Raw genomic sequence first — 15325 nt, forward strand, 5'->3', positions numbered from 1 at the left:
ATGTAATGTCCAACTGCAGACTCAGGAGACAGCCGCCTTTGCCTGCATTGCTAACCTTTTACCAGCTTCCACCCATCCCAAGGAGAAGAAATAAGGACCGACCGAGAACACAGTAACATGAGCCCCAATTAGCATAATATAAAAACAACGTAGTCATGTTTTCCATGAGCTTTTCCAACCTAAAACTCAAAGCATAGAGCAGAGAGAAAGAGATAAAAATACACACGTGGAACCATAAATAGATGCATACTGTCTCGAAATGCAATGCCAAGTTCTGTGGCCCAAATGAGCAGCTGTCTCTAGGATATCCAGTCAGATGCAGTAATCTGAGGATTTTTCCTCCTTTCAAACTATAGTGTGAGAATCCACAGGGAAGGCCCCGCCCCATGGCTCAGTATGCAAGGGGTTAAGTCCTCAGTCATCCTATTCTGGAGTGATTTACGATGATGTCTAGAGTTTCAAAACTTTTCCCAGCCCAGGCACAGCCCTCTCCTTCCTCGCCAGGTTCACGGACTGGACTCTCCAAGTACTGAAAGGGGGAAGGAGGCGTGCTTTGCTGATCTGTTAAATTCTTAGTGAAACTTTCTTGATTTCCAGTGGCTGCTGTTGTTTGAGTTTGGTTTGGAGCAAACCTGAAGTAGCCCTCTCATTTCTGGGATGGAATCCAGATGAGGAAGAAATAGAAGGAGAAGGGGGGGGGGGAAGGAGAAAAGAAGGTGGGGAGAAATAAAAGAGGAGAGTCGGAAGGGAAGGGGAAAATTGTCCCCTTTCAAGTCCACAATCTTCTGTTTTCCCTCAGCCTGGAAAACATATTAATCCCAGTGTTTTTTACGCTCGGAAACAAAGGGACTCAGCCAGACTGCAGGAGGGAAAGGGTGATAAGAAGTTCTGGGAACTCCACAGAAGGGAAGAGAGAGATTCAGAAATCACTAGGACTTCACTTTTAGGAAAATCCCTGTGGCAGCCAAGGACCGGCACACACAGACCCAGGAGAAACTGCAGACAAATGGAGATACAAACAGTCCCAAGGACAGCAACGCTCACCTCATCCCACTGGACCAGAAGGTAAAAGACACAGCCAGAAAAAGGAATCAGCCCAGGCTGGGCTCCCTGGGGCTGCTTTGCAGACAGGAGCTGCAGCATACCCTTTTGTATTGCTCACCCTCCACAAGGAGACCGAGGGCAGGAAGGGAAAGACCTCACCTAGGAAACTGTCCTTGGGACCAGCCTTCAAGTTTCTTTTGAAAGCCTCTGCATGCCATCTCCATGAACCACTGTGTAAGTGTGCAAACTTTGCTCTCTGGTGTTTGTTTCCTTGTTGCTTGTTTGGAGAAATGGAGTGTGAATGTTGTCATAACTAGACTGCTCAGTTTACACAGGTCTCTGGTGCATCCGGAGCACAGCGGAGGCAGAACAAGCCTGCCTCATGCCTGCTGCCTGTGAAGCAAAGCTGGATTTCCTGCTTAACGACTGACTCTCATAAGCACTGACAATCACAGCAGCTTGAGAGCTCCCACTGTTTTCTCTTCTCTGCTTTCCCTCCCTTTTCTTCTTTAACTACTCCCTGCCCTTCTTGGCGAAAGAGAGAATGCCCAGCTCTGTTTGCAATTAATAATTTTTTTTCTTTCCTTTTTCTCCCTTCTCATTTTATTTTATTTTTATTTTTGTATTATGCCCCCTCTGCATCCCCAAGTGGATACTACAATAATGTGGAAAATGGGACCCCACTTCACCATGCTCTTGGCCATGTGGCTGGTGTGTGGATCAGCATCTCATTCTCCTGCCTTGGATAGCGACGGCCACACAGGACGGAAAGTACCTTTGGTTTCTCCGATCAGCGGTAGGTCAGCTCGATATCTGAGGCACACTGGGAGGTCTGGTGGAGTTGAAAAATCCACTCAGGAAGAACCAAATCTTCAACCTTTCCAAAGGAGGAAGAGTGTACCAGTGTTGAGATTAGCTCAGCCGACCGTGAGACCATCCCCCTCAGGTATCAACGGAGTCCCAGCCAGACCTGAGTTGAGACCCATAGCTAGGAGCTCTGCGCGTGAGATGATCCGAGATGAGGGGTCCTCTTCTCGGACAAGAATGTTGCGATTCCCCTCTGGATCCAGCTCTCCCAATATCCTGGCCAGCTTTGCAGGAAAAAACAGGGTGTGGGTCATCTCAGCCCCTCACGCCTCAGAGGGCTACTACCGCCTCATGATGAGCCTCCTGAAGGACGACGTGTATTGTGAGCTGGCAGAAAGGCACATCCAACAAATCGTGCTGTTCCACCAGGCAGGTGAGGAAGGAGGAAAGGTACGAAGGATCACCAGTGAGGGGCAGATCCTGGAGCAGCCTCTGGACCCTAATCTCATCCCAAAGCTGATGAACTTCCTGAAACTGGAGAAGGGCAAGTTTAGTATGGTGCTGTTAAAAAAGACACTGCAGGTGGAGGAGCGCTACCCTTACCCGGTCAGGCTGGAAGCCATGTATGAGGTTATTGATCAAGGTCCCATCCGCAGGATTGAGAAAATCAGGCAGAAGGGTTTTGTCCAAAAGTGTAAGGCTTCAGGTATAGAGGGACATGTGGTCCAGGAAGGGAACAATGGCGGTGGAGGAGCAGGGAGCACAGGCCTGGGCAGTGAGAAACGGAAAGAGGACCCAAGGAGAACACACGTCCATCCTACCAGAGAGCCTCTGAGAAAGCAGGCCACCAGCAAGGCAGCCACTCCTCAACCTCCCCCAACTCCAAGGGCCACCACCCTTCCTCCTGTTCCAGTTACAACAGCCACTCTGGCCACATCCCGGATGGTGACAATAGCTGCAAGACCTACAACCACCACTGCCTATCCAGCTACCCAGAGGCCCTGGACATCCCGGCTGCATCCCTTCTCAGTCTCCCACAGGCCGCCTGCAACAGCTGAGGTGACCACTGCTAGGGGCCCCTCCGTCTCAGAGCAGTTATACCCTCTACCTCGGAAGGAGCAACAGAGAGAGAAGACACAGGCCACCAGGAGGCCCAGCAAAGCCACCAACTATGGAAGCTTCACAGCCACCCCACCTACCACCCTCTGGGAGGGCAGCACGAGAGTTGTGGGCACAAGCCGTTTCCGGGACAACCGGACAGACAAACGAGAACATGGCCATCAGGACCCAAATGTGGTGCCAGGTCCTCACAAGCCAGTGAAGGGGAAGCTGCCCAAAAAGAAGGACAAAATCCTCAGCAATGAATATGACCTCAGCCGGCCTACCACCTCTCAGGGGGAGGAGGAGCTGCAGGTGGATAACATTCCCTCCCAGAATGCCAAGGAGTCCAAAAAGCATGAAAAGCTCGAGAAACCTGAGAAGGAGAAGAAAAAAAAAGGGAAGAGTGCAAAACAAGACAAGTTACTCAAGAGTGAAAAGCAAGCAAAGAAAGCTGAGAAGAAGAGCAAGCAGGAGAAAGAAAAGAATAAAAAGAAAAAGGCAGGAAAGACAGAGCAGGAGGAGTATCAGAAGCCCACCGCAAAACATCTCCCTCCAAGTCCCAAGAAGTCAGTGGCTGACCTTTTGGGGTCTTTCGAAGGCAAACGAAGACTCCTCGTAAGTAACCTTTTTTGACACTTTCCTCTGTGTGCAGAGGCGGGGGCATTGACATGCTTGTTGTGTATGTTTTAAAATCACATCTTGGACGACAGACTGGGGCTGAGTCTGCTTCGTGTTCAAGAAGGTTGGGGGCAGGGTGTGGTGGCTCATGCCTTTGATACTAGCTCTTGGGAAACAGAGGTAGATGGATTTCCATGAGTTCAAAGTCAATTTGGTCTACACAGTGAGTCAGTGATTATGAGACTCATAGACACTTTTAAAGCACTTGGACAGATATCTTTTCTCTAGGAAGGCTGCCTCCTCCATTACTGCCTCAATTCTTAGAAAGAGCAGACAGAATCTCAGGATGACATTGGATTGAGTTCTTTGCTCTGGTTTCTAGTCCCCCAGATGTTTGTATGAATTTGGAGTCAGATGTCAGTTTCTTCTGAGGCTGTATTGGAAATGGGCATGTATGCCCAGGCTGGGGAAAGGAGATATGCAATCCTCAGTTCTGTTTTGCCTGGTGTTCTGAGTACCATTAAAGCTGAATGTGTACATTCATCTCAGGAACCTTCTCTTTCAGCATTGCTTGCTACTGTTTATGAAATAGTAATAGGATCTAGATAAATTGAAAGAAGGTTTTAGGCAGGAATAAGCCAATCCTAAAAGGAAGGTCCTTCCTCATCAAAGACAGAACCATAGCTTCTCCTGTTTGTGACTCCTTCTGAATGTACCCAGAACTCCAAGATTTCTACCCTAACCTTGGCTTTTTAACACCACGATACAAACCCAGGCTGCCAAGGAAAAGTTTAATACGGTACTCATAATACATAACAAAATATCAGCAAGTTCGTATTGGGTGAGGCTTTTTTTTTTTTTTTTTGATATTGGTTGAAGGAGCCATGTCAGGCCAATGGGACCACATCCATTCTTCTGAACACAGGAGCTGACTTTTGGCCTGCATCCATCATGCAAGCCAAACAGGCACTGTTCTCTAGGGTGTTTCTCAAGACTCTTTTGGTTTGTCCAATGTGGCCTAAACTTGAATTAATAATAATCAAGTAGAGAGATTCTAATGACTATGTACCTTTAGTGGCTTCAAAAATTTTAAATGCACATGTGAAAAGTTAACAAGGATGCTTATGTGGAATTTGTTCTGGGTGGAACATGTCCTGAATTTTCTTTTAATTTCCACCAATAGTGATATTAAAGATTAGAACAAAACCTAAGTGCTCTCTCTCTCTCTCTCTCTCTCTCTCTCTGTGTGTGTGTGTGTGTGTGAGAGAGAGAGAGAGAGAGAGAGAGAGAGAGAGAGAGAAAGAGAAAGACAGAAAGACAGAAAGACAGAAGGGGGAGGGAGGGAGGGAAGGAGAGAGGTGAAAGGGAAGAGACTCCATTTGGCACTTTCTGTAGGTTGAAGACATTTTAAACCAGATTTTTCAAGTGATTGTACAAATTTAGGTTATCATCTGATGGGCTATTTGTTAAAGTCATTTTACAGCCACTTGTATATTCCCAGAATCCATAATTCAAAACAGAAATGTTCTAGTTAGTGATATAAGAATCAGCAATTTCAAAGTAGAACTCTAGCAGGCTCCTGGATGTTTGTCTGGGATCCATGGAGCCAAGCTGCTCTCTTGGGGGCGTGGGAAAGCATTAACACTTGGGCTGTTTTGCTCTCTGAGTACCTGGGACTTTGCCCAGCCCACTAAAGCACCCTCACACCCAATTCTGTCCATTTAGCCAACAATGCAAGTAGAGTGTTTCTCATAGCTAGATTTTTAAGCAGAAAGAAGTAATCAAGGGTAAAATGTCAGGATTGTAATTGTGCACCCGCCTGACAAATACCCTCATTGCCCCGAACAGCTAACTCAAAAGAAAGGGGGTTTCATGCTCTGCCCCTGATGTTAGTTGTGTCTTCGATTTCTTTTGCCTGTTCCCCACTCTCTCTGTTAGAGACCGGAATGCCCAGCTGGGGCTTCTCTGCTTTTAACAGTATCCCTGGTCATAAATTGTTATCAAATAAAACTCAAAGGATGGCTTCTGCTGATGTCATAGGAGGCAAAACAGAAACCAGATGGGATTGCCCCTGTCTATGTTGGCTCTTTGGAGCTAGCCAGAGAATCGGGTTTGTTATTAGAAAGAAAATCCCAGCAGGATAAGGTTCAGTCTGTCAAGCCTGTGTGTGACCAGCTGATCATATCACTGGTGTGTTTTCTGAAGCGCTAATGATGTACCAGGGAAGAATGAAGTAGAAAAGGCGAGATGGAACTGCCCTGATATCAAAACAATGGTTCTGGGTGAAAGGCAACACTGGTGCATTAATCCCTTCCAACTCACTTTTTCCATGCAACTCTGCTGACGTTATTCAGGAAGTGTATTGAGTCAATTAGCATTCATTAAGGCTTAACAGTCTCTGAACTATTAAAGTATGGCAGAGAACACTCACTTCTAGCCTCAGCTTAACCCAGTGTGCTCAATTTACGAGTGGGGTTGCATTCCAAGAAATGGTGTGTGCTTTCTTTCTCATGTTTCCAGCTTTTTAGTAACTGGATCCCTGACTCAAATTTATCGTAAAATGCCTGGTGCTTTGTTTTCATCCATAGCATTCTTTAGATGCACAAACATCCCATAGCTGCTAGTTAACCAATTACTTAGGGAAACCCTAGCAGCAACTGTATAAGTTGTGGTTAAGCAAATGGCTTCTTCAAGGCCCCCACATATATTGCACATAGATCCAGGTGTCCCACTTTTAGCCCAGAGCTCAATCCTTTAAGCCATGTATCTGCATTTCAGTTTGTTAGAAAGAGCAGATTCTACGATCGAGACCTCTGTTGAAACTGCATGGCTTAGTTCGCTCAGTTCCTACAAGGAATGATTTATTAACCCTCTTTCCCGGATGAGAAAACAGAAGTTTAGATTACTTGAGATGTTAACCCAAGGCATGTAGCTTTTATGTAACAAAGACCTTGTATCTGTTCAACTTCAAACTCAGTCTGAAGGTTGACTGAATTCTTTTTCCTGTTCCTTCAGACAGCTGGCTGTCCATTTGGGGTTGTCTGCAGAGAGGGTGAATAACTGTTTAGCACCAAAACATTGGTCTTTGTGGAAGATGGCTAACAATCATTTGGTGGCTCTGAGATCCTCTACTTGTCAGCTCACGGCAAGCTTCCATGTCCTGAACCACATAGATTTGGGCTCCTGTCTTAGCTTTCTTTGTCAATGGAATCTCCCATAATCCAAGTGGGTTAATATTTTCTACTATGGAGACTTGGGTATTGAGATGACTTGGGTATTGAGTAAGTCTGCTTACTTGGCTTAGTTTTAGCAAAAGATTTAAGGCAGAAAGTTAATTTATGGAATCCTCTTAAAATCTAGTGTTTTGAGTCCAACACACTGCTTAGACTAAGCGGAGACTTCATTTATTCCAAAACTTTCTCAGGATCTTCTGATTCCTGTTTGCCCCCTTAATAACTTATGCAACCAGGCTTTGTCCCCTCCGAGACTCACTGATCCAACACACCACTGAAACAGAAACACGAGTAAGATCTTGCATACTTAAATTCATGAGACATGCCCTGAGTTACTGCCATTAAGCTGGCCAGAGGCCATAGACAGGACCATTCACTGGGGAGTGCTGTGGAACTCTTTCTAGGAAGAGGAAACTGGAAACAGTTTCCGTTTTTAGAATTGTTGGAAATGCTGCCAAGCTAGAAAATGGATGTGACAGAGATGTCAACACCCAGGGAAAGGCTCTGACATATCAGGTGATCAGCTGCTCCCCTTTCCCTCTGCAAACTCTATCCATCAGAGGATTGAGTGTAAGGAAGTTTTTCCATCTGGCTTATGGGCTCTGCCTAATCATAGACAGGGATCCTCATGTTTCTGAGTTCCCCCTGCCTCTGGTATGGGTGGACTGATCTCTGTAGCTTAAGGAATTTGAACCAGCCAGCATGGATAGCAGCAGGATAGGGACGGGTCTGTGATCTCAATGCCTTAAAGAACATGATGTCTACATTAAAAAAAAATTATAAAAGAGATACAAAAATCCCATATGAACTCTGCAGACTACTAGAACTAACATTAAAAGCAGTGAGGGTTTGAGCTATGGTAGTAGGGAGAGTGTAGGAAGCTGGAGGACATGGACAAACACGGACAGGAGGAGACGGGGTGGACTAGTCAAAGGCAACAAATGTTCTTGGATGCGTAGCCTGTACAAGTATCTATGTGCATTACTCAATTCCCAAGACCATGATGTTTGTGTAAATGTTTCCATGGCAACGGTGACAAAGGTGAGAGACTACATGATATGCAGGGGTTGAGCTAAGACAAAATGCCAAGCCTCCCATTTTGATGGTGGGCATCACCTTTTCCTCTGTACCACTCGGCCTAAAATTGCTTTATTTCATGATTAAGATTGGTCTGATAACAAAGGTCAAGAGAGCCTAAAGGCCTGGGAAGAGAGCCTACAAGGCTGGAAGCCAGGAGCTGAATCATGGAATGTGAGCATCACCTCCCTGGTTAATTAAAAACATCCCTGGGCAAAAGCTCCAGGTTAAGATAAACCTGAGAGGATTTTATTTCTCTGAGATTGCTACCCGGCTCCCACGGCCCAGCACTGCTGTGTCCATTTGTGGGAGAAGCTGCCATGCAGGGGAGAAAGGGTATCTCTGAGATTACATATTGTCTGAAATTCTAAATTATACATGCCCAGGAGGAAAAGACTGGAGGAGACTTTGAAAACTCTTAAAGTATGGTCATGGACCACAGGGCTCATGACAAAGCATGAGATGATGAAATGGCACTACCTGTATGGATATGAGAGGACAGTAATTATCATTTGTCTAGTGTCTGGGATACTGTGCTGTCAAACATACAACCTTTCTAGAATGTATCCTAAATATGGGCTAGGAGTCCAAAATCATGACTAGTCGATCTTTTTATCTTTGTCTTCACTGTTTTATGTTATTACTTAAACAACATTTTGTTCATTCCAAATGGTCTACTAGAAGCAAAAGACAGGCAAAAAAAAAAAAAAAAAAAAAAGAAAAGAAAGAAAGAAAGAAAGAAAGAAAAGAAAGAAAGGAAGGAAGAAAAGAAAACAAAGAAAAAAGAAAAAGAAAATCTAAAATATGTCAAATTAAAATAAAATTTCAAAATTCATCCTTCCCTCTTAAAACACGTAGCTAACTAAAAACAAACAACAACTAAAAATACAATCAACATTTTTTTTAGAACCACCCTAATTTTTTTAAGGCTAAGTCTGAATCAATGAATACATTTTATATAGTTGTGTATTTTTTATACCTTTTCTCATGGAGATTACATCTTTTAAAACAGATTTCCTGGCCACTATGTCCATCCGAACAGGCACAAAACAGAAAATCAAGATTAACTGGAATGTATCTGCTTAAAATGATGTGCTAAGAAAAAAAGACACTTTAAAAAGCAAAACCAAAAAACCTTTGCTAAGGTTCTGCTTGTGGGCTTCCAGAAGCATTTTACATCCCCCGAGGGAGTATTTTGTCAAGCACAAAAATTTCATCAGGGAATTCTAGTAGGCATCAATAAACAGCCCTGATGAAGAAAAATAAAGAGCAAGATAAATTCAGAGCCAAATTTACTGGCCATTTTTGTTAAAATATTTGACAGAGATTAACAACACAGTAACTCCTCCTACCCAAAATGCTAACCTTGTGGACACAGACTTTAGAAAGAGCTCACAAGTTTTTGATGGGTAAATGGAAAAGTGACTGTTAAATTTGAGCTAAATGAATGCAAGAAAACATTTACAGGGAAAAAAATCCTTATGGGCTTGTCTCTAAGCCAAGAGGTAAGCCAACAAAGGGGGCTGTTGGGCCTCACTGCAGATACCTGCCCTGTGAGTTTTCCTGGTGAGTTTTCAGGAGGATCAAGAAGGACCTGACCATCCTCAGAAAAGACTCCACAGCTTCCCACATCCAGAGCAAGCAGCATGCTCCCGCCCATTCTCAGAATGTGGGCGATACTTTTGGTTTCAGCTTGGAAAATCTGTGACACTGGAGAAGGCTCCAAAAAAAGGCAACTAAAATGACCAGAGGATCAGAGAAGCTTTTGTGTTAAGGTAGATTCAAAACAGTAAGACATTCTTAGAGGATACAGGAGAACCAAGATAATTAACTAAACTCATATTCATGTACATCCATATGCACATGCAGGCATACATATACATACACACGTAGTGCATATATTTATAAATAGAATAATCAAAGACTACTCACTTTAACTGAAACAAAATGAAATACAGCTTCTCATATGGCTGGCAATCAAAATACCTGAGTGTCTTTTTTCGAGAAGAGTCATAAAATACAGATGAAAAAAAAAAAAAATCCTAGATCTGGTTTAAAGAAGGCTAAAGTAAATCAGTTAGAGCCACCTGACAGAGTAGAGCTGGGCCCTAGTATCAAAAACCGCCTCCTTGGGCCCAGTGTGATAATGACTATCATCTATATGGCAAAATATGGCTCCATAAGCCATCAGAAAAACGGTCTGCAAGATTACCTCATAAAAATTCTATTCCATAGTGTGCAAGGCCTGGCTGAGAAACTCTCCCAACAATATGGAAGTGAAAAAAAATGATTGAATTATCCAGTGTCTAATTATTTAGGATAGATCTAAATGAGGAAAGGCAGATCATTATTGCATTCAGATATTCATGGAATGTGACAGACTTGAAGAATAAATATTTCTGTGTGCCCACAAATAGGAAGGCCATGGAACACATAAAATGAAGGCAAATTAGAGAACTGAATAGAGACATCTAAACTATCTGAACTAGCTTTTTATTTTACTTCAAACGAAAAGACTGCCACAATGGTGGTTTGGGTCTTGGTTATGCAGCTGCCTAAGAAAGCAGTTAACAGTTTGAGTACACTCTGCTCTCAGTTGTCTCTGTGTTTGACCTCACCGTGACTGGAGTATTATGAACTAATACTTGCTTGTCCTCCCATGCCTCCAGCTGATCACCACTCCCAAGGCTGAGAACAATATGTATGTGCAGCAGCGGGATGAGTATCTGGAGAGCTTCTGCAAGATGGCCACCAGGAGGATCTCTGTGGTCACCATCTTTGGTCCTGTCAACAACAGCTCCATGAAAATTGACCACTTCCAGCTAGGTACCCTTCAGCATTTTATTATTTTTGTTTGTTTGTTTGTTTGTTCATTTTGACTGTTTTTTTTTTTTTTTTTTTGCCTCTTATTTGTGGTGGGACAGTTGTTATGGGAGAGGTCTTGGGTGGTGGTTGGAGGAAGTCAAAAGAATCTGTCTGTCTGTCTGTCTGTCTGTCTGTCTGCCTGCCTGCCTGCTTTGCCTGCCTATCTAGCCATACTAGGAACATTCTGGCTTAAGATGTTAAGATTTGTAAAACAGGAGGAAATGAGAAATGTACTACATGATTGTGGGTAATCAGAGAGGTGTATGGCCCCTTAGCTCTTGGTTCCTGGGTCCTCCTGCCTGTGAGCAGTACCAGTTGATGTGCCGACAGAGTTTATGCTACTGGTGATTCATCATGCATGGGGACCTGCCAGACCCTTAGATGCTGGCAAGCCAGAAGAGGGAATTAGCTAGAATTAGAAACTAAACTGAAGAGCTAACTAAAAAGCCACTGAAAATATAGATTGAACTTCTCCCAAGTCCTTTTGGAGAGCAGAAGAATTTGGCTGAACTTTAGAGTTTTCACATTGGTGTGCATGAGGTGCACCTCAGGCAGCTGAGGTGTGATATGTAGCAGGTCCCTTGAGCACACTGCAAGATTTACTGATTAGTTGAGTCTCACACTCAGAAGGCTGCAACCAGAGGTAATGATTTCTTTTATAGTTCTTTTATCTATAAAACTTTCCATGTGACAATTTGTGTGTGTGTGTGTGTGTGTGTGTGTGTGTGTGTGTGCATGTGCGCACGCACGATTTTGGTCATTTTTTTTTTTTTACTCTAACTACCCTCTCTCATACCCCTCCCTCTTCCACTGAAACCCTTCTTCCCATCAAAAGTTTTCTTTTCTTTTAAATCTTTTCTTAGGTTTACTGCTTTGGTTGTTTAGCTATATTGAAAGTTCTCTGTATTTATTCTTTATCTTTTTTATCTTCATTGTCCTCTATATTTTTCATAAAATATATTTCTTCTGAAAATATCAAAAAAGATATAAAGATACTTCCCCTATTAATTAATATTAACATGAAATAATATATAACATGGCTCAGATTTTTCTGATGCAGGATCTTAGGAAAAATGGCCCATCTGTCCTAATTATGTCAGCTTGATTTGCATATGAACTAGTTTTCTGAACTATTCATGTTTAATTGTAACAGCAATTGTTAACATACAATCTCTTGTCTTCACAAATCTTTTAATGTAAAATATAGTGGTGTAAGCATAGGCACAGTGGTACACAGCAGCTCTCTAGAACGTGGCTATACATTTTCAGTTATACATTCTCTTCTTTAGCTCACCATCCTCTGAGGTGACCGCAAAGGGTACATAGATAACACCCTTCCTTGTGCCCCGTCACAAATTAACACATATTAGTAACTGATTTGTGAACCCTATCCCTCTGCTATGTACTTGTCTTAGGGAGAGACTAATGCCCTTAATCAACAACAACAACAGCTAGATATGGTGACACACATCTTTAATCCCAGTACTTGGGAAGCAGAGGCAGACATATGTTTGTGAGTCTGAGGGCAGTCTGGTCTACATAGTGGTACTCTGCCTCAAACCAATTAAAACAACAACAATCAAGTAAACCAAAATGGGGAACAGTAGTTTGGGAGGCCAATAGGTCTATATCCAGAGTTACAATTTATTTGTTATGTGATCTTGGGCAGGTTATATTTTTTTGGTTCCTTTAATGGCTTACCCATCTCTCCAACCGAACTCTTAAGTCTTAGAAAAAAAAAAAAATCAACCCTACTTCACAGGCTATGGTGATGATGAAATAAGATTGTGTATACACACCCCTGCTGATAATGGACATGATTCTTATAGCTCTCCTTATCACCACTGTTGGATCTGGTGAGCAATAGTTTGATCCAAGTAGTTTGGAGATCAAAGGAGCTGTCATGATTGTCACCAGGAAAACAATTGCTATTGCTTTCTGCTAACTAATTACAGAATGCTGACTTGCAAGTGCTCTTTCTGGTCAGATTGCAAGATTGTATTAGTATTCTGGATGATCAATGAGAAGCCCAAAAGACATAAAGGCATATGTAGCAGTTAACGAGGATTCAAACCATTTGTTTCCTGGAGTTTCACATAGTAGCTTGAGCCAGCCAGCATCATGATACTCCAGATGTCTAGAGAGGAAATAGGCATTCAATCCAGCACAGTCCGGTGCTGGCAAGTGATAAAAGTCTTCCTCGGCCAGGTGTTCTCTGTCAAATGTGCTACCCACCAACTCTTCCACAGAGCGTTCTCATTCCTCAGTTCAGAGGAGTTTGGAAAAGCCATTATATCTTCTCCATTAGTCTTGGTATAGTCATACTATAAGCATCTGGTACCGCCTTGGAAAATTTTTAGCATTATTCTGGTGTTTTTGAGAAATCTGGATTGAATATGAGCTGTAGGGACTGAGGGATTTTTTGTTTTTCTTTTTTTGACTTATTGGAAATCAGATACTGTAGTTTGTATCTTTGTCTCAGAGTGACAGCACTGGCCTGGTTTAAAAGGGAGGATGCTTTTTTTTTTTTTTTTTTTTTTCTTTCACCTAATTCCTGGAAGGACCTTCCCTCCCTGTGTCCCAGGCTACCTTTATGAGAAAGCCTTGTAGCTCTTTCAGCCAAGACTGGGATTCAGTTATGGGAAAATAAAAGTCGGCATGAGCTATAGTCTTAGTGAACCAAATCTCAGCTTTCTTTGACTTTCAGCCTGAGATCAGTCCAGTAGCTTTACTTCTCCTTAAATAGGAAGGAAATACTCTGTGTTCCTCTAGAGTTTTACTGGTCCTTCAAAGCAGACACTGACAACCAGACACGATGCAGGTGCCCTCATCAGCCAGTCCGTCCTGCTAATGGTAGTTAGAACATCTGCTATGGGCCTGCAAACACTAGGAAATTAAACTGAAGATTTCAGACATTAGTTTAACGAAAGTCACAAGGTTTGGGCAAATTCCAATGCCCATATGGGTTTGCCAATACAGAAGGATATTATGCATGAGACACTAAAATGGATTCATACATAAAGGCTTTCTTATTTGTTCGTATTTAAAATGTTACTCTAGCTTGAGAATATTGCTGCATAGAATTGGTCAGTTAGGAAGAAGTTTCTGGGTACTGGTTCTTTATTAAAGGATGGAATGAGAAGGAAATAGAATACAGCAGGTGGGAATTTGATTTCCCTAAAAAAAAAAAAAAAAAAAAAAACCCATAAACTTGAAAAATATTTTTACATTTGTATTGGTCTCCACGTATTAAGGGCTAAAACACAATGGACACTTTAAGTCCCTCTCTCACCCCAGTGTGTGCTCTTACTCACTGGGTTATCTCCCTAGCTCTGATAGCTTCTTCTGGGGGAGTGAGTGTTTTAAAAGAGGTAGAAAAATTGATGAGTGTGGAATTGAATATAAGAAGAGGTAAAGTTATTTATATAAATAAGGAATGCACACAATTGGATTTTAAACTAACGTTTACAAATAAGAATGACAAAACACATTCTGGTCTAGATTATTTTTTTGTCTTTGATTTTCCTGAAGAGAATTACTTTATATGGTAAAGCTCACAGCATCAGTACCCATAATAATCCCCACAATCTGCTTTCCCTTTGAGGCAGTCCAGAAAAACTGATCCTCTGACTTCAAGTGTTGTTTGTATTTGTGGTTACAGTATCCCTAGACAGACCTCACTACCCTTAGTAAGGCAGGAAGCCCGGGTGAGCGGGTGTCCACAGGGTCTCGGTGTTTCCTGTGTACTCAGTCTCTGATGAGCAAGGATCTAAGTGGACTACAAAGCCAGTGCCCATTGACTCATCTTACTCCACCCTCTGCCCTTAATGTCTTAATGTATCAATGTTAGCATCAACCCCGGATAACCAAGGGGACAAAAGTTCAGAAGTCAAATGTGCAAAACAAGTCACTGGATACTGTTGTAGAGACATAAGTGATTCCCTGTTTTAAAAAAAAAAAATGAGCAAATACAAAAAACATGGTATATAAGCCCAGAGGATTTCAGCAGCCATTAAGAAAACTGAAATTTGTGGGAAAGCAGGTGCCACTAGAAATCATGCTAGGCACAAGAAGCCAGACTTATAAAGACAAGTAATAAAGACAACTAACTTCTTGTGTGCAGAAGCTACATTTAAACTTTTATGTGTATGTGTGTACATATACACATAAAAAGATAGAGTCTTCGAACTCCCATAATCAGGGATAACATCATAAATGGCATACATAAATAGTGGGTTTATTAATGGAGAACCTTGGAAAATCAAATTTATGTCATTCTAATTTTGGAAACTGGCGTATTGTCTTTATCTAACTTTTGTTGTTGATACATTTTATACCATTTATATAAGAAGTTGTACATTGAGGGTTCTTGAATCTACTATGCCCGATCCTTTTATCTATTACTCCCTGCCCTCTGCAGCCAACCATATGTATTTGTGCTTCCTTATGAGAGAGACAGAGTCCCTAAGTTGCCCAGGATTGCCTGGAACTCACTCTGTAGTCCAGATTATCCTTGAACTCACCATCCTTCTGCTTCAGCCTCCTGGGATTCCAGATGTGCACCACCAATGTATTGAGAG

General features: G+C 42.5%; 1 protein-coding gene across 1 annotated transcript in view; it reads left to right on the top strand.

Annotated features, from left to right (window-relative positions):
• Window positions 1-515: 515 nt before the first annotated feature.
• Window positions 516-15325, top strand: part of Ccdc80 (coiled-coil domain containing 80) — a 32509-nt gene continuing 17699 nt past the window's right edge. Inside the window, exons 1-3 of the mRNA XM_034515820.2 lie at window positions 516-1278; window positions 1694-3567; window positions 10550-10706. Of these exons, the coding sequence (XP_034371711.1) occupies window positions 1708-3567; window positions 10550-10706 (2017 nt within the window). The 5' untranslated portion in view covers window positions 516-1278; window positions 1694-1707. The remainder of the gene's footprint in view (window positions 1279-1693; window positions 3568-10549; window positions 10707-15325) is intronic.

This window comes from Arvicanthis niloticus, chromosome 12 (assembly GCF_011762505.2).
Source record: "Arvicanthis niloticus isolate mArvNil1 chromosome 12, mArvNil1.pat.X, whole genome shotgun sequence".
NCBI lineage: Eukaryota > Metazoa > Chordata > Mammalia > Rodentia > Muridae > Arvicanthis > Arvicanthis niloticus.